Below are 18,075 nucleotides of genomic sequence, written 5' to 3'. Positions count from 1 at the left end.
AAGATCCCTACGGTTCCTGTTCGAGCTCCTGCCGCTGGTGCTCGTGGCCCTGCGGTTCGAAGCCTTAGCGCCCCTTTGCATCCCTCTGGTCGTGTTGCCCATGTCGCTCGCAGCTTGGGAGGAATGCCGAAAGTTCCTACGGTCCCTGCCCGAGCTCCTGCCGCTGGTGCTCGTGGCCCTGCGGTTCGAAGCCTTAGCACCCCTTCGCATCCCTCTGGTCGTGTTGCGCATTCGGCCGTTGTAGAACCGAAAGTTTCACCTGTCAAGGTTGGCGGAGCCCGAGGCCCGGCGGTGGCGGCATCTGTGTCGAAGAGTGAGAGTCTGAAGCCGACTGTGATGAACGGCGCTCGAGGTCCCGCCGTGAACACCTACAAGCACGCCCGATCCGGTCGTGTTGCTCACGTGGCTTCAGTCAGTCCTAAACTCCGCGGCTCTCAAGACAACGACGATAGCGGTGTTGTGAACAAAATAATCAGCTTCTTCGGTTTGGGTTCGACCAGTGACTCGACCACAAACACTCCGGCGCCTACCCCGAAGCAGCCTGTACTCATCAAGCTGGACGAGTACGCCCCCACGGAGGCCCCCTCATTCTTCAGCCGTCTGTGGTCATGGAACAAGACGGAGCTCCCTAAAACAAGAGCCCACATGGATGGAGTCTCAAAGCCCGACTGGTCTATTTAAAAGAATTTTTCGCCTTAGGTATTGACTGACTTTGTATTTTATTTGGTATACCAGTGAACGTTAGGAGGGGCATTCCTTAAAAAAAGCACATCCCAAAGTTCATAGAAGGAGGTCGACCACTTGGTCCCAACATTGATCCGCAAACAGACGTGATTTTCGCGTGGTCTTAGCCCGAACAAGATGTTGTATTGAACAAGATGTTGTGTTGAACAAGATGGTCTGGGAGGTGGAGGTGGATCGGAAGGGTGGCGGGGATTTTTTCGTTGGTATGAATATAAAAAGTGCCGAGCGTATGAACGTTTTATATGAGTTCAATTGATCAAGTAGGTTTGCTGAAGCGAAATGGCGGCAAATTGTCCGGCGACACGGCCCATCAGCGGAGCGCCTCTACGTTTCGTAGGTGGCGGCTTCCCTCCAACGCTGCCCCGCCTTACGGAATCCATTTTGTCGGACTAGCCCTCGCCACTTCCGCTGTTCACCACGGTTTCGAAACAACCCCTAGTCCTCGAGATTCCTTAGGCGTTCCCCCTCGAGATCAAGCATCAGGCTCCCTGTCGCCGCGAGAGCGAAATGCGACCACCTTGTCCCCCCCAAATCCAGCGACGCGGAATGACTATGGCGAGCGGCAAGATCCACCTCCACAAGATACGATTACCGGACAGGATCCGTTTATAACTCCGCATCCCTTTGCTACTAGACAGGATCCCTATACCGAGTCTCGAGCAGTCGCCGTCAATACTGAGCACACACGAAATGTGTGTGCTGCAAAGGGTTTTCGCACAGACTCATGTCGCGTGCAGTCTGACCGAAGAATCGTTTGCGGGGCTCGGGACGGGGTGAGTGGCGGCCGGGACGGGGTGAGTGGTGCCCGGATCGCGGGCTCTCGACGTTTTTCGTGCAGCTCCTCAGTGGAGCGGAGGAGGATCCGGTTCGACCTGTCACCGAGTCAGCGACAGCGGGCGGCCAGTACGCAAGACACTCGCAGGCGGTGCTGCGCGGACGGTTCGCCCTACAATGGGGTGGAAAGTGGAGCCATTTACTTCTCCGAGAACCCCCAAAAATGTGAGCCCTCGAGGTCGTCCGATCCCGTCCAGGGTACCATGCGGACAACGCTACCAGCTTTGTCGGCCTCCAGTCCCTTACCGGTCACCGGTTCGTCACCTGTCAGTCGGTTGACGGCCAGTCGATTGGCCAAGACCGAGAATTTGTCCAAGCCCTCGCGAACTGGGTCCACGCGAACTGGGTCCACGCGAAGCGGGTCCACGCGAACCGGGTCTACGCGAACTGCGTCTTCGCGAACGGGATCCCCTCCGATCTTCGCCAGGTCCATCGTTAGCCAGAAGTCAACAGCTGCACTCACTACCAGTACATCCGTTGGCGGGTCATCTGCGCCTCCCAGCTCGGTGTTGCCTCCTTGTTTAATGTCTCCCGCTAATTCGTCCCAACGCTTCAGTGTCGCTGAAAGGTCCTCCATCACCCACAGGTCCTCGATGACTCACAGGTCCTCCACTACCCATCCGTCCTCTCACAGGTCCCTCTACAGGTCCCCCGTGGATACCCCAAGGTCCCCCCCAATGGATACTCCAAGGTCCCCAGTAGATACCCCAAGGTCCCGACGGGGCAGCGAAAGGTCCTCGACGACCCACAAGTCATCAGTCACTAGGACAGCTCCGGAGACGACCCACCTTGATACGACTCTCGGCTCTCGACAATCAGGCACCTCGACCCGCCAACGCGATGTTTCATCCAGCAGTCGTCGGACCACGAAGCCTTACAACGACACTGCCGCCCCGAAGTCAAGTGCCGGAACCTCCAGCGGTTCATCACGCCAACCACCGGGGAACCAAACTGCCGCGCCAAGTGCCAAGGAGTGCACCAAGGAGCGCACACACGGTTTTCATAAAGAAGAGTCAAGCACTAACGTTGAACCTAGTACAAGTTGTAGTTTGAAGTTTGCGTATTCGTACTCGGATGAGGAGACGTCCATCGGGAACACCAGTGAATCAAGTAAACATTTCACGCCGGGCTTGCTCACACTGTGTGGGGCGTTGCAAACGTTTCTTTTAGGCGTTGATGGGGTAAGGGCGGGTTGTTTGAGGCGTAGTTTAACTCGATTGTTGCATGGCGGTCGTCGCAAGTGATTTTTGATAGGTGTCGACCAGCGCAACGGCTTCTTTCCAGTTGTATGCGACTAACTCAATGGGCGCATGGTCTAGGGGGTTCTGATGGGGTTCGCTCCACCCGTACATGTGGTTCAGATTGAACAGTATGGGCAGCTCGACGGTGCCAGTTACCTCGTGGATGTACTTGGGTTGGTCGTCGATGAGCACCTGGGCGTGTAGCTCCCTACACAGCTCAGCCTTGCTCCGTTTCTGCCCCTGGTCATCCCGCGGCACCCAGACATTCCCAAAGGCGACGTGCTTGAACACGCCCTCTCCGAAGTTGCGGTCCAACCATTGCCGAGTGGCCTCGGCAATGACGGTCTGTCGTGAGGTGACCACAACCAACTCGTGCCCTTCCTTAACAAAATACTCCACCGCTTCCTTGGCCCCTTCCACTACCTCCAAATTGGCGAAGTCCTCCGATTCAAAAAACTCGTAGACTTCGCGAATTGCGTCTTCATTGGTGCCGCCCCACACCTCACAAAAGGTGTACGACTTGTAGTCACTTACCCGATAATTCGTCCCGAACTTCCGGTTGTACCAGCGATTGCAACCTACACGAGGAACAAAGAAAACAGCTAAAGGTTTATCAGGGCGGCCAATGAGTGAAAACAGGCAGTGGGAGGGGTGTGAACATACCCGGTAAGAATTGGGCAAGGACCTCATCAACATCAATGGCGATGGTTAGCTTCGGGGGTGTTATTCTTGGCGGCATTTGATCTTAATAGTTTTTTACTAAATGCATGGGAACCCATCGAGGACGCATAGTCGGGGAAGATTGCATTTCAGGAAGAGTGAGCTGGCAGGATGGCGAACTAAATCATTGCTGGCACCAAGTCGTCACTCCTTTCTCCCAATTATCAAGTTACGAGGGTAGGCGATCACGGGTCAAAATTCAGGAAGGGGTGGGGGTCCACGAGTGGACACTCGGCACGACCGGACACTCGGCACGAGTGGACACTCGGCACGAGTGGACTGGTCGATATTCAGGAGGTCGGTGCTTGGTCGTAATGTGTGTGTCGTCATAATATGTGTGACGTCGTAATATGTGCATTTTAGTTTACCTTATTATTCTACCCGAGAGGACGTGATCGCGTGGTTTGGGACCGAGTATGCCGCGGAGCTGGAGGACGTTATCTTGATCGAAGAGGCGGAGGAGTTCAATTCCGGTTTCGCCTTGGCGACGTTCCGGACACCGGCGGGAGCGCGGAGCGCGTGGGAAAATTTGCACAGACAGGCGATGGGAGGGAGCAAGCGGTTTATAGAGGTCTTTTGTCTGTTGCCTCCGCACTGCCCGTTGAGCAAGAAGGGCCACGACCAGCGCCGAGGTCTGTTGCGGCCGAGTTGTGGCGTGGAGGATCCGCGGTCAGGTTGCGGTTTTTGCGGGGCGCCCTACGCCCAGCACGGCGACAACGGGCATGCGAGTGTGGCCGCTTCTGCGCTCCTCCGACAAACGGAGTACCCCCGGGGGCTGATGAGCACGGTCTTCCTAAAGGTGCCTGCGCTCATATACCACGACATCAACCCAGCTACCGCATTCGACATGCAGCTCTTCAACCCCGACGCGTGGCAACCAGAAGATTTGAGTCCTTGCCCCGACCTGAGTAATGGTCGCGCCGGCGAAGCCAGCAGCGACGCATCCGGACCTATTGACGAAACGGGCGCCAGTGCTAGCAGTGTCGCAGGAAGTATCTGTAGCGTCGCCGCGTGTAGCGTCGCCGCGAGCGCTCATACCGCGACCAGTACTGCGGCAGATGGTACTGCGGCAGATGGTACTCTGGCAGACGGTACTGTGGCAGATGGTACTGCGGCAGATGGTGGAGATGATGCGAGCGTCAGTGCCCCAGGGGGTGCGGCCCTAGGGGGTGCGGGATCAGAGGGTGCCGGCCTAGGGAATGCTGCGCCGGGTAGTAACGAGATCGTCTTCACGGTCGGAATGCATCAATTTATCGATGTAATGTGTATGGCTCAATACAACGTACGCGACTTGCTGCTAGAGGTGTACCACGCAGTCAAGGCGAACGGCGACGTCTGTACTCTGTCTTGCGTCGGGAACCGATTGTCCCTGAAGGCGCGCTCGTACCTGTTCATAACGGAGAGTAAGCTGCAGATTGTGTTGCAGCTGTACCAGCACTTTTTCGTGCTGCACATGGAGGACAACGGAATCATTGTGCAGATACAGAGAGGCATGACGGACCAGATACTGCGGACTATTGCGCCCAGCCAACTCACTCGCAAAGCGGGTCATAGGCACACCTCCCACCCCGTCTTGTCTCCTCACGGCGCTTCACCCCACGGCGCTTCACCGCACGGCGCGTCCCCTGGAGGGATGTCCCATGCGTCGCGCGGGTCTATGTCACATGCCTACTCACTTAATGGTGGAATGCCGTATCCCGGACCGCCAACATATGGCGCGTATCCTAGTCAGTCATCCTACCCTGGCCAGTCCCCCTTCTCTCCTTATTCCACCCCCTACTCTGGCCAGTCGCCGCCTTATCCTCCCTACTCTGGCCAGTCGTCACCTTACCTCCCCTACTCTGGCCAGTCCAACTACTCTGGCCAGTCGGGTTACTCTGGCCAATCTAGCTACCCGGGCCACGTGCTCCATATGGGTTATGGCGGCGGCGGCATCGCTCCGGGATTAGTTCCTGGCATGACCAAAAATAGACGAGGCAAACAAGACCAAAAACAGAAAGGAAACTACGAGCAGAGAGGCAAGAGAAAGAAAACGACAAACAGAAATTCACCCATGCTCAGCTATGAATCCAAACGAGTAGACTTAGAGGATCTAGGCCCCAGGGACAGAACACCCACCAACTCGGCTTCGTACCGCCACGAAGCGACTCCGAGTACATCAACTAGCAACCACCAGTTGCCTTCGCTGCTAGCACACCCTAAACCCTTCAATTGCTCAGTATGTTCACACCGCCTTAACGACTACTCAACCTCCTTTCAGTTTTTTGGCGAACCCGAGGGATCAGCGTCAGTATCGTTACAAAGATACCAGTCATCGGTTGCCGCTTCAAATTCGTTACTTGACAATGAACTAGGTGGCTTGCTTACGGAAATAATTAGAGGCACGTCATGTACAGAGGATACGTCTACCAATTGGTTTGCTTTAAGTATGCTCCACCACCCCCAATCCTTGTCCGTTCTTGTGTACTGTGCATAACAGGTTTCTTGTGTACTGTGCATAACAGGTGTGCATAACATGTGTGTATAACATGTGTGCATAACATATGTGTATTCATGCGCGAGTATGTTGCCACTCGTGCATGTTCTGACATCATGTCGAGCTGATTGATTTCTTGCAGATGAATTAGATCTTGAGAGAAGTGTAACATGTCCGGAGAAAGGGGGAGGTGTTTCGTCTGCATCCTATCTGCAGGACTAAAAAGCTTTTTTTGGGGGACTTAATATTCATGCACTCGCCGATTAATGAGAGTCAGTCTGACCATGGCTTTGATTTAGAGGCGGAAGTGAGACGAGTGAAAGATGTATTGGACAGGACGGATGATCCGTATGATTGGTTTAATTTGTTGCACGCTCATGTGGAGTTGTTACGTAGTCGTTATTGTAACGGTGATTCATCCCTTCCTATCTGGAAGGTGGTGGCCCGGGAGGATATGTTTCCGTTGGCAGTATCGAGACCGGTGTGGAACATCTACCGCGAAGTATATGGCCAGTTGCGTATCCAACTGGATAAAATCTATGACGACGTTTCTGCCTGTCCAAATATTCTTTCGTCGCTTCCTCCCGTGATTCGCAAGTCGGTAGTCAGTCTCGCTGCGCAGTTCCTGCATACTGTGGCTCCGTTTTACTTGAGCTGGCATGCCACCGAGTTGAAGCGGTCTGCGGTGCTGAATACTCACATGAACGATGTCCAGATGGTCGGAAGAGCATGTGCGCAGGCACTGGAAGTTTTATTGTACGTCCGAGATCCGCTACAAAGAAGCTCGGTGGCCGGCGAAGCGGCCGATCACTATAGTGCCGCCCGTGACGGTAGCGACCTGACCAATGCCGACGATCAGCTTGTGGTAAACGAGGGCAACTGGGACGTGATCGTTGGTCGTTCCGTCTCAAGTGCGATGGAGAATGGCCAGGTATTATGGCGGTACACGAAGGCGAATAGCGTGGAAGACATACTGGAGCACCATCAGCAGATTGTGGATGCTATCGGGATTCAGATTTGGTTGTGCCAGACCAGTCCGTCGGCGGTCCGAGAGTTCGACAAGTTCATCAAGTCGGACCCGCCGCTGGTGGAGAATCTGTTCTGCATGTTGAGTCTAATTAAAGACGCACACGTTGACACCCGCTTTGATGCGACCAATGGGACCGATAGTGGTGCGATAGACAGCGTACCGAGGTTGGAGTTACCGCGCTTGCGCACGGTTCGCAGCGAGGCGGAGAAGTTGTTGTGTGAAATTGCTCAGGTGAGTGTGCGTATGAGGAGCGTTTTTATTGTGCGTGGTTTGATCGAGGTGCTGCTGGACGACAGTGTCTCGCGCAGTACACGACGGACATTGTCGACCATTGCTGCCATCTGCGAACAGCCGGAAGGCGCCGTCTACTTGCGCGCGAACGTTCCTCTCATGGTCAAGATTGCGCACATGCCGCCTTGCGAGCCGTGGCTGGCCCTGGTCCGGGGCTTCGTCGTGCTTGACGACGAGACGCAGGAGGAGCAGCGGGCAGCCAAGGTCTCCGCCGTCAAGCGCCGCCTTCAAGACCTGTTGAGCCACAAAACTCTGGCCCTTCGTACTGCCTCGCCCCCAGTCGCGTCGGGTAACCTCGTGGACCAGTTGCTGGGGTATGCAGAGAGCTTGGACCGGACGAGCGAGCAGCACGCGTGTGTGGCGGATATACTGCTCGCGATGTGGACCTCTCTCGGAGCGGAGTTCGACGCGTATGCCGAACGCGTGCTCCAGCTTTCGCGCGTCAGTTCACTTTACGGCGACGCTGTTTTTTGGGCAAGCTTGCTTTCCGGTACGCCCGTGGTCAGCATGATGTGTCTGCAGCCGAGCTTCGCCATTCCGCCGGGTTCCGCGCTTCATGCGATCGAGGCCTGTCTGCACGACCCCTATAACGCCGGCGTTGAACCCTTCCGCGGCGCTCTCACTGTTTTGGCAGCGGCCGTCGCGACCGGGGGCCCTTCGCAGTCCGAATTCCGCGCCACACTGTCCAGTGCAGCCGTGTGCGACGAACAGCTCTCGCGCCTCGACTCACTCATGGGCTGCCTGGCCACGCTCCTCAAAGGCGAGCAGTCCACTGACCAACCGGACGGAGCCCAGCCGAGCCAGGATAAGTCGAGCAGGGATCAGCCGAACCAGGACGAGCAGAGTGAGGATCAGCGCAGTGAGAACGGGCACAGAGCCGAACAGCTCCAGGCGGTGCTGGACACGTTGTTGCTTTGGAGCTCGTCATTGCGGGCAATCCCGACGTTGGAGGAGACGAATAGTCGCCGAAAAGCGCCGGTAGCTTTGTGGGAGAATTGCCACTTCGAGAAGCGAGTGATGTTAAACCATCTGGACACGGTGGCGGCGGCGGCGCAGTACGTAGTAACTCACCCGACGGCACCGGAGGCGCTGGAGTGTGCGTTGTTCGTAGTGGGTGTGGTGGGCCGTAGCATGCAGCTGGTGGAGGCGGCTGACGTCTACCATACAGAAGAAGTTTTTAAAGTCTTTGCTCAGAGCGACTTGGACGTACTCATGGCCGCAGTGCCACGACTAGAAGCGGCCATCGGTGCCACAGGTGTCAGTGCCTGTACGACTCAACTCAAGAACATTTATCGTCTCGAACGAACACTCATTTGCCCCAAGAATGCCGCACCCGCTTTCCGATGCCAACTCGGTGCACTCGAAGACCACTTCAAGGCTCTTACCAACTCCGCCAGCAAACTGCAACCTTGCACTCTCCTGCCGCTCAATAAACAGTCCCTCTTCACTTTCCTACTATCCTCATACACCCCACATACTCTACTCAAACTACTCATCAGACACCGCATACCCGCCTTCAAGACACTCGCACACGCACTCGCATCTAACCGTATCTCCGGCAACTGCACTACCGACCCGCAACTCCTGGACCTACTCACCAACCTAAACAAGAAAGTAGATACCATTGCAGAGACGCTCCACAAACAAAGCCCACTCTCTCCCTCCGCGGCGGCAAACTATACGGATCCACCCAATGTGGTTCCACCCAATGTGGTTCCACCCAATGTGGTTCCACACAACGTGGTTCCTCACGCCCTCGCAGCTGACCTGACGGCTGCGGATCTAAACCAACGTAACCTCGTCGTCGGCCCTAGCGACCGCCCGAGCAACGAACTTGGGGTCCTTGGCGTGAAGGGAACTGGCGTAAAACCAACTGCTCAGATGACAGTCTGGCCGGGCACTCCCGAGTTGTCCGAGATGCACGAATTTTCCCGGGAAGATCTCGTCCGGATTATCGGCTATCTCGCCCGCGAACTCTACCATGCCCAAGCACAGTTGTCCTTGCTGCAGCAACGAACGAACGGCCTACCTGCTGTCAGCCCATTTGCGGCAGGGCAACCGAACACGGCCCTGCCCTACGCAGATCAAACTGGCCCGAGCGTCGGGCGCTCTAGCGCCCGACAACCATTCACCACGACGAACTCGCCCGCAAGAAGTCCCGACGTGGCCACTCTCCCCGACCCGACTCCGGCTCAGTTGACTATTCCCGTGGTGGCCAAATCAGCAGCAGGCCACCCATTGACAGGTAGCCAGGCGGTGCCAACAAAGCCTGGGCCGGCAAAGGCTGAACAGGCAAAGGCTGAACAGGCAAAGGCTGAACAGGCAAAGGATGACGCAGTGACTGGCCCAGTTGTCACTGACGGCACCACGGCTACTCCCTTTGTGGTCAGTCCGTTAGTGGTTGACCCGATAGTGACTGTACCGGGGATGGATGATCCAGTTGCGACGACCCCAGTAGTGGTTGATGGCAAAGCGACTACTCCCATGGTGGGCTACCCGTTAGCGGTTGACCTCTCTGAGGCCGGACAGACAAGTCTTGGTGGCACGATGGCTCATCCGGCAGCCGGCGAGGGGGCGGCTCCGTTAGTGATTAATCCGTTGGCTTTTAACCTCACTGTGGCTGCACAGGCAAGGCTTGATGACACAATGGCTAGTCGAGTAGTCACTGACGGCGCGATGACTACTCCCGTTGTGGTTAATCCGCTAGTGGTTGACCCAATGGTGACTCTTCAGAGGGTGGATGACCTAGTAGCGATGGGTCCAGTGGTGGTTGACGGCGCAACGACTACTGCCAAGGTGGCCAATCCGTTAGTGATTGATGCCATTGCGGTTCGACAGGCAAGAGCTGATGACATACCGGCTGGACGAGAGATCGTTGACGGCGTGGTAGCTGGTCCCGTCGTGGCCGATATGACCGTGGGTGACCCGACAATGGCTGCTCAGATTATGACCGACCCTAGTCCCTCACTCATCAACATTACCTGGCTCTCTCAAAACCGTAAAGCTGTGGATGAGTACCAAGTCAGTGCGGGGCAGAGTGTCAATGCTTTGGTACACTCTGAGCCTGAAATGAGTGACTACGATGTTCCTGGTGAGGATCCTAGTGGTCCCGGGGGACCTAAGGAAGGTGCTGGTCCGGAGCCGGCGGGAATTGAGCAGCTCGCGTCTGAGGAGAGTTCCATTGGCGGTGGTTTCGTGGCGGACGTGGAAGACCCCCAGTTTGACACGCGACTGACGACTCGACGTCTGGAGCGGACCGCCCCGATCCAGCTGCGAACTCCCATGCAACCTTCAATGGAAGCCTCAATAGACGCCCCGATAGAACCGTCAGGGGAACCCTCAATTGAACATTCTATACAGTCATCTTCAGTACCGCCGGCTTGGCCGGTGCCGGCGCTGGAGCAAATGCCGGCTATGGAGCAAATGCCGGCGCTGGAGCAAATGCCGGCTGTTGGAAACCAACCGGCAAGCACCGGGGTCTGGGCTCAGAATACGGGCGCCTGGTCAGCAGCGAGCACGGATGCCCAGGTTCTGAATCAAACTGAGATTCTTCCTTCAGTATTGGTGGCCCCCGTTCCATCGGAACTTCCCGAGGCCGTGTTGAACTGGGCCTCTAATGGACCGCCACAAGAAGTGCTATTCCACTTCACGGAAGACATCAGCCCCGTGGGGTCGGATGACCCACCCAGCTTCCTTCCCGTTCTACCCCCGGCGTTTCCTTCCGCGCTCCCGCCTGCAATGCTGGAGGTGCCTCATGTCCCTGTAGAGCTTAAATCACCGCATATGGAAAATAACAAGGGTTCAACCGCAAACAACCACTCGACTCCCGAAGACAAGGGTTCGACTGCCGAAGACAAGCACAGCGAAGACAAACGATCGGTTGCAGATGACAAATGCTCAATGACAGAGAACGAATCGGGGCGGCCGCTGGACACCACCGATCTGACCCTCGATCATCATGGCTTTGGCGACAGGGGCACGGAACCCCCGGCTGTCGACAACCTACCCCTTCAACTCCCGGCTCCTGAACCTGTGGTTACCCATCAACCGATCGCGGGTCACCAGAATGATCCCGAGGAGCCCCGGCAGCTCCAGACAGGAACTCCAGCCTACATAGCCAGTGCGGAATTTCCGGCATTGACTACGGCCTTTGAGCAATTCACGATCCCTCACCCAATGTCTTTTGAGCCGAACCCACCAGTGGAACCAGCACAGGAACCAGTGCACCAGGCGAATGGGCTGGCGCAGGAGCCCACGACGGTTCCGGCACCTGAGGTCGGACTCAAAGTGGAAGATCCGTTCGAGGATTTGGTAGACATGCCTGTCATCCCTGAATTCATTATGGAGCCGATAGATGAGCCTGGTACCCCTGAATTTGCAGTGGACCCGGTTACCGAGGACTTGGTAGATATGCCTGCCATGCCTGACTTTATTTTGGATCCGTTACCTGCGATGCCTGAATTTATTTTGGATCCGGTAGCCGAGCCTGCCATGCCCGAACTTGTTTTGGATCCGGTAGCCGAGCCCTTAAAAGAGGCACTGCGAGAATCCTTTAGCGAGGAAGCCGAAGACGACCCATTCGCTGAATTGCTTGACATGCCTCCATTGCCCGAATTCCAGTTGGATTCCATTGGCCCCGCTCTGCTGGCCCCTATCCAGATCACTTCCCCTCCTGCATTGGCCAATCCAGGTCCTGTCTCAGATTCTCTTCATCTCGTGGCATTGAGCGGTTTAGATGAACGTTTTAGCGAGGGTCTAAATCGTTTTGCCGGAATTCAGACAAAGGTTCTCGAGGCTACAGAAACAACGAATGAGGGTCGAGGAGACCGAGGGGACTCTGGGAATGATCCACTGCGTTTTGTGCCTCAGTAGGATGTGTCTATGAGATCTGTTCGCGTTAGCACACACGTGTGCTATGTTCTGGCTGAATGCATTATCTGTCTTATCTTTGGTCACTGGCTGGTCGCTGCCGTTTACGAAGGATAAAGATACAATGCCTGTCATAAAAGTTAGTTCCCGGTCATAGCAATTAGTGACTACGTAGGTTACCGTTGAACCCCCCGCGAAACCGTATCCGCAGGTCTCCGACTTGCTTAGAACATTAACCGATAAACGAATAAAGTAACTTGAAAAGCGCGTCTTGTCCCATTACCTCTAATTAGGAACGAAAAGAATATGATGCAAGACCTCGAGAAGTCCTTCAACACACACTTGGAGAATATGAAGAAGACGATTGAGGACGAACTGGATAAGTTACTGGCAATCTTTGATGACAAGGCAACGTTGAAGAAGGTGGTTCAGGCGAGTAAGGCTACTCAAACGTCGTACGGGTTCATTGAGCAAAGAAGCGATGAAATTAGACCGGACGCGGTGACAGAGGTCTCAGCGGCGGCGGAGGCTCCTTCTCAAGCGCGTGGAAGCCCATTTCCGGATTCCGGCGTGCATAAGGAGGCTGCTGTTGATTTGAGCAATAAGTTGAGCCATGAGTTGAATCACAAAGGTAACCTTACGGGGAGCTATCCAGACGGGATTGGTAACCGTAGACGAGAGCAAAGAAACATAGATCGCATGCTTCCCGAGCTGTACAATGGCGATCCCGCAACGAGGCCGGTTGTGCCCCGGCTGAACGACCATGAGCTCTCGACCATATTTTCGACTGCACAAAATCCAGGCTTATTAACCACGTCAGGAATGGAGTCCAACTCCGATGGTCCATTATCGTTTGTGGAAAAGGGGATTGTAGATAGCTTAACCGAGCGGCTGAGTAACATAGGTTCGCCATCCATGGTCGTGCAACTCATGGATGTCTATGTCCCAGACTCCTCGCTGGAGGCTAAGATCAAGGCGATCGAGGACCGCCGAGTAACTGCGGAGAAGAACCTGTTTAAGGTTGCCGGCGACATGTTCGACGAAGTCGATACGCTAACTAAAAATGAAATTCAGATTAATCTCCAGATCCAACTGGACGCGTTTACCGCTGATCTGGACAGTATCAAATCGGTCCTGGGCGGGGTCTCTGCCTTCTTGGAGCACCACCAGGAAGGGCACCACCAGGAAGGGCAACACCAGGAAGGGCACCGCCAGGAAGGGCAACACCAGACAGAGCAGCAGCTGGAAGAGCATTGTGATGACCCTGAAGCGAAGGATGGTCCAGTACCAAGGTACGAGACCGAAGACAACCAAGATGCCGGGCCAGGCCGAGACGACGCTGACCCGGCCTCGCGGCCGACGAGAGGATGGTCGGAGGACTCCACCGAATGGGACCTGGGACTCCCGAGAGGGGGATCGCAGGATACTGTGGGGGAGGCGGACGGTCTCACGTTTGTGGAAACCGTCGACGGTCCGGAAACCGCAGACGGTGCGGAGGCCGTAGACGGTCCGGAGCTCGTGGACGGTTCAGCGGCCGTGGATGTTCGGCCGCTTGGTTTTATTTCTGATAGTCCTGGCTTGACGTCCATGTGGGAATCGGTGGCGCCGGGGTTATCCTTCCTAGGAATCGAAGCTCAACAGTTGAATGTGGCCGTGGGGACTCCGGACACTCCTTATCCCACAGTGGCGGATGTGGTGCATGAACACCTCATGGCAAGGGAGGCTTCCGAGCGACTGATTCGGACGAAAGTTTTGCAAATGGTCCAGCACTTGATGACGTCTCACACGCAGATCCTCAAGGAAGGACTTCGACCAAGAATCGCCAAAGCCATCACAACCCTCTCCACAGTATCTAGCGCCTTGCATGAATTATAAGACGCCCCACTGCAATAGTCATCCCTCTGTTGCTTACAACTAGAACCAACCAGAACCAACAACCAAAACGAACAACTAAGCGCAGTAATTATTGAGCCCCTAGCGGCCCGAACCGGCGGCCGCTGGCACGGCGAATTCACCCCAGGAGTCACCTACGGTCATGTGGCTGCCCTCGAACGGTGGCAACCCGAACCGGGTTACGGCCGTCAGCGATATCCCAAACGCCGTGTTTACCTTTTTCCAAGCCGTCACGAGCATCGTCAGAGAATACCCACGAGCATCGTCACTGGGAATCGGTCGATCTTGGTCTCCTCGGCTGTCCCATGCTGCTTAGACGGTGGGTCTTGCTGTTTCTCGTGGTTACAGCAAGTCCGATTTTTTTTTCGGGATCTTTAGAGAGCAGCTTGATGTCGATGCAGGAGCGTTTGTCCAAGTTGCGCGCGCTTATGACTGAGTGTTGCGTGGATGGGTACGTAATCCCTTCGGAAGATTCTCATCAGTCCGAGTACCCCTTGAAGCCGGATTGCCGTCGTGAGTTTATATCGAATTTTACTGGTTCTTCGGGCATTGCTTTGGTGACGAAGGAGAAGGCTTACTTGTGGACGGATGGTCGGTACTTTCTGCAGGCGGCGGCGCAGTTGGACGGTGCGTTGTGGACGTTGTGTAAGCAAGGCACGCCTGATTGTCCGAAGTTCAGCGAGATCGTGGACGGCGAAGTTAAGCGTCTTGGGTTCGACCCGTTCGTGGTTAGTCGGCGTTGGGTGGAGGAGATGAAGGGGAAGTTGCAGAAGGCGCAGTTGAGACCCATCCACGGCGGAAGTTTCGGCAAGTCCGGGGACTGTGAGTACGAGGCCTGTCTGCAAGACATCTGTATCGGCCAGCTGAACCTGGTTGACAAGGTGTGGGGAGAGAGTCGACCGGCCTACCCGGCTGGTCCGATCGTAGCGATGACAGAGAGCGGAGAGAGCACGGACTCCAAGCTCCACAAGGTACGCAAGGCCATGGAGGAAAAGCATGCGGACCTGTTGGTGTTGGCCAAGTTGTCGCAGCTCGCGTGGCTCGCAAATGTCCGAGGCACCGATGTGGAATTTTCCCGCATATTTTTGGCTTACGGAGTGGTGACCAAAAGCGACTTTACGATCTATGTTAAGAACGCAGAGGCCAAGGACCGTGTGCCCCTGGCCTATATGCAGCAGAACGGCGTGAAGATTGTGGACTACGATGCCATGATATCGGACTTTGTGGAGACGATTTTGAAGCTTGAGGCGCCGAACGTCTGGGTTGATAGCGACGTGAACCTGGGGGTGTACTACGTCGCTGAAGAGGCCGTGCGGACCGTCAAGGGCTCGGTCCAAGTTGAGCAGTCGCCCGTGGATTTGCTGAAGGCGGTGAAAAACCAGGTGGAGATTGCCGGTATGCAGCACGCGCACTTCCAGGACGGCTTAGCTCTCACACTGTGGCTGGCCTGGGTGGAGACACTCAGTCCGGAGGAGGTGGCCGCGTACAACGAGGTCTCGGCCGCCAGAGTTCTGGAGGAGTTCCGGAGATTGCAGCCGAGCTTCGTGGCCCTGTCCTTCCCGACCATCTCGGGTGTAAATAGCAACGGCGCCATTATCCATTATCGCGCGGAAGAAGAAAGCTGCAGCAAGCTGGACCCGGCGGGGATGCTGTTGGTGGACTCGGGCGCACACTACGTAGGGGGTACCACGGACGTTACGCGCACAGTGCACCTGGGCAAGCCCAGCGACTTGCAAAAAGAGTTATACACTCGTGTGCTAATGGGTCACCTCGACCTGGCCGCGGCCGTGTTCCCCCAGAACACGTACGGCTGCCAACTGGACCCCCTTGCCCGTAGACATTTGTGGAAAATCGGCTTCGACTACCTCCACGGTACCGGCCACGGTGTTGGTCACTCCATGGAAGTACACGAAGCCCCCCCAAACATCTCCAAAGTCTGTCCGCCATCTTTCCGAGACGTACCTTTCCAACCGGGCATGGTCGTCAGCAATGAACCCGGCGCCTACGTCGACGGCCAGTTCGGCATCCGAATCGAGTCCCTGATCTACTGCAGGACCGTCGCTGGCCCGTTCCGTTTCAACAACGTTGACTACCTCGGCTTCGACGAACTCACACTCGCTCCCTACTGCAAGAAGCTCATCAAAAAAGAGTTACTGTCACCCGACCAAGTCAAACAAATCAACGCCTACCACAAACGAGTTCTCCAAGCCTTCATGCCCTTCTTCGACCCACACGCCGTCAAGACCCTCATTCCGGAATCCGCAGGCAAGAACTTCACTCCCAAGCTCTTCGAAGAATGGCTCAGAGAAACATGCAGTCCGCTCTGAGCGGCCATTTTGCGCAGCGACCGGTCCCTAAAGCAGTGTCTTTTTTGGAACGCTAGCTATTTCCAGTAGGTAGTGTTAAAAGGAAGTTGTCGCGAGTGATTATAATGGGTTGGGGTGTTCGCGAATGGGGTATTTTTTTCCGAGAATAAATGCGTTCGATAACAGTGCGCGCAAGTGAAGCAAAGGTGACTTGCGTTAAGATTAATGAGGACGGAGACTTGTTATTTACGAGTGGTAGTGACGATTTGGTGAGTGTGTGGCGTCTCTCGAATGGTGACCGTTTGGGTACATACCATTTGGTGCATCAGCATGAGTATGATTGGAATATAGAACAGTTGCGAGAGTCGTTGACGCGTGCTCACCGTGTGGTGAGTCACTTGGATGTGAACCGAAAGTCCACGGAGTTGGCGGTGTGTCGTTTCGACACAGTGGTTATATACGATGTCTGTTCGGGTCGTTTGCTGAATGTGTTGAATGAGGGTTCGAAGGTTGAGTGTGTTGAGTGGAACCGGAATCCCTTGAAGCAGGATATGTTGTTAGTGGGTATCAAACCAATGGGTGGAGAGTGTGCTGTGCCGATGTTCAAGGTGTACAAGTGTGACGACCTCGACGACCCGAACAGATTGCAGGGCAGTCGACACTGGGACCCCGTTTGCGAGATAAAGAATTTTGATGGAATGCCCACCATCTGTGGCTGGGGCCCCTACGACAAGTTTGTGATTGGGGGTACGGACTCAGGAAAGCTCTACAAGTGGGACTTGAACGGGAAGGCAATCGACATGAAGCAGGCACACACCGGTGCAATCACTTGCATATCGTTCAACAAAGATAGGTCCATATTCGTCACCACTTCTCTGGACCGCAGCGCCAAGATATGGAACACCACTGACTTCTCAATTATTAATACCATTCTAGCTGATAGGCCACTCCACGCATGCAGCCTTAACCCACTGTTCGACGAAGAAGACCAAACCAAACGTAAGACCACCATCATCCTCTCTGGTGGTCAGGAAGCAAGCGAAGTTACCACTTCTGCCGCCGATGCCGGTATGTTCGAGATCCTACTCGTCGACGCCATCACGGGTGAAGAAGAGAATCGAATAACGGCTCACTACTCGCCAACCCTTTGTCTTTACTATCATCCTAATGGAAAAATCATTGCGACTGGAGCGTACGAAGGGAATAGCAAGGTAATCTTCCTCAACTAACCTCCTTTTTTTTTTGGCAAGTCATGACGTAAAAACTCTGCTCTGGTCAGCTAGAGAAACATATATTTTTATGTTGTCCCTCGTTGGAACGTCGTTGGCACTACTTGGTTTTGTGCAGAGTGGCCGCCGGCGATGACCTCTGTATCCATTTGAATAATGATACCGGGAATTGTGTGTCAACGAAAGGCGGATCTACCAACGAAACATGTTTGGATAATTGTAAAGAGAAGCACTGCGTGCGCGGCTACCACCGTGGAATGGTACAGGGGCAAACTCCCACAGCCTCTGATTGTTTTGTTCCTGCTAAATTTGAAGGGGTCGCATCGTTGACCTTCGGTAGGGCCGCCTCTCCGCAAGACTGTCAGACGATTTGTCAAAGGAACAAGACCTGTTTCGGCTTTCAGTTCAGCGGAAAGGACTTCAGTTGCAGAGGGTTAACCGC

The 18,075-nt window shown here is 55.1% G+C and overlaps 8 protein-coding genes across 8 annotated transcripts; 6 read left to right on the top strand and 2 right to left on the bottom strand.

The window, feature by feature from the left end:
* Positions 1 to 123: 123 nt before the first annotated feature.
* On the top strand, positions 124 to 681 carry GNI_026580 (hypothetical protein; the record flags this gene model as incomplete). Its single annotated transcript, XM_011130752.1, has 1 exon — positions 124 to 681. The coding sequence occupies one exon, from the start codon at positions 124 to 126 to the stop codon at positions 679 to 681; it is 558 nt and encodes a 185-aa protein (XP_011129054.1).
* Positions 682 to 1,717: 1,036 nt separating this feature from the next.
* GNI_026570 (hypothetical protein) lies at positions 1,718 to 2,155 on the bottom strand (the record flags this gene model as incomplete). The annotated part of the gene is made up of 1 exon (XM_011130751.1): positions 1,718 to 2,155. One exon carries the CDS (start codon positions 2,153 to 2,155, stop codon positions 1,718 to 1,720), a length of 438 nt encoding a protein of 145 aa, XP_011129053.1.
* Positions 2,156 to 2,786: 631 nt separating this feature from the next.
* Positions 2,787 to 3,558, bottom strand: GNI_026560 (putative 5' nucleotidase, deoxy, cytosolic type C domain-like protein; the record flags this gene model as incomplete). The annotated part of the gene is made up of 2 exons (XM_011130750.1): positions 2,787 to 3,397; positions 3,483 to 3,558. The coding sequence occupies 2 exons, from the start codon at positions 3,556 to 3,558 to the stop codon at positions 2,787 to 2,789; spliced, it is 687 nt and encodes a 228-aa protein (XP_011129052.1).
* Positions 3,559 to 4,083: 525 nt separating this feature from the next.
* GNI_026550 (hypothetical protein) lies at positions 4,084 to 6,015 on the top strand (the record flags this gene model as incomplete). Its single annotated transcript, XM_011130749.1, has 2 exons — positions 4,084 to 5,757; positions 5,800 to 6,015. The coding sequence occupies 2 exons, from the start codon at positions 4,084 to 4,086 to the stop codon at positions 6,013 to 6,015; spliced, it is 1,890 nt and encodes a 629-aa protein (XP_011129051.1).
* A 250-nt stretch (positions 6,016 to 6,265) lies between these two features.
* Positions 6,266 to 12,208, top strand: GNI_026540 (hypothetical protein; the record flags this gene model as incomplete). The annotated part of the gene is made up of 1 exon (XM_011130748.1): positions 6,266 to 12,208. One exon carries the CDS (start codon positions 6,266 to 6,268, stop codon positions 12,206 to 12,208), a length of 5,943 nt encoding a protein of 1,980 aa, XP_011129050.1.
* A 121-nt stretch (positions 12,209 to 12,329) lies between these two features.
* GNI_026530 (hypothetical protein) lies at positions 12,330 to 14,080 on the top strand (the record flags this gene model as incomplete). Its single annotated transcript, XM_011130747.1, has 4 exons — positions 12,330 to 12,344; positions 12,381 to 12,457; positions 12,499 to 12,869; positions 13,026 to 14,080. The coding sequence occupies 4 exons, from the start codon at positions 12,330 to 12,332 to the stop codon at positions 14,078 to 14,080; spliced, it is 1,518 nt and encodes a 505-aa protein (XP_011129049.1).
* Positions 14,081 to 14,487: 407 nt separating this feature from the next.
* Positions 14,488 to 16,425, top strand: GNI_026520 (Xaa-pro aminopeptidase; the record flags this gene model as incomplete). Its single annotated transcript, XM_011130746.1, has 1 exon — positions 14,488 to 16,425. The coding sequence occupies one exon, from the start codon at positions 14,488 to 14,490 to the stop codon at positions 16,423 to 16,425; it is 1,938 nt and encodes a 645-aa protein (XP_011129048.1).
* A 149-nt stretch (positions 16,426 to 16,574) lies between these two features.
* On the top strand, positions 16,575 to 17,633 carry GNI_026510 (putative eukaryotic translation initiation factor 3 subunit; the record flags this gene model as incomplete). The annotated part of the gene is made up of 1 exon (XM_011130745.1): positions 16,575 to 17,633. The coding sequence occupies one exon, from the start codon at positions 16,575 to 16,577 to the stop codon at positions 17,631 to 17,633; it is 1,059 nt and encodes a 352-aa protein (XP_011129047.1).
* Positions 17,634 to 18,075: the final 442 nt, after the last annotated feature.

This window comes from Gregarina niphandrodes, assembly GCF_000223845.1.
Source record: "Gregarina niphandrodes unplaced genomic scaffold scaffold00004, whole genome shotgun sequence".
Classification (NCBI taxonomy): Eukaryota; Apicomplexa; class Conoidasida; order Eugregarinorida; family Gregarinidae; genus Gregarina; species Gregarina niphandrodes.
Note: the sequence above shows the minus strand (reverse complement) of the source record. Positions and strands in the feature narration are given on the sequence as shown.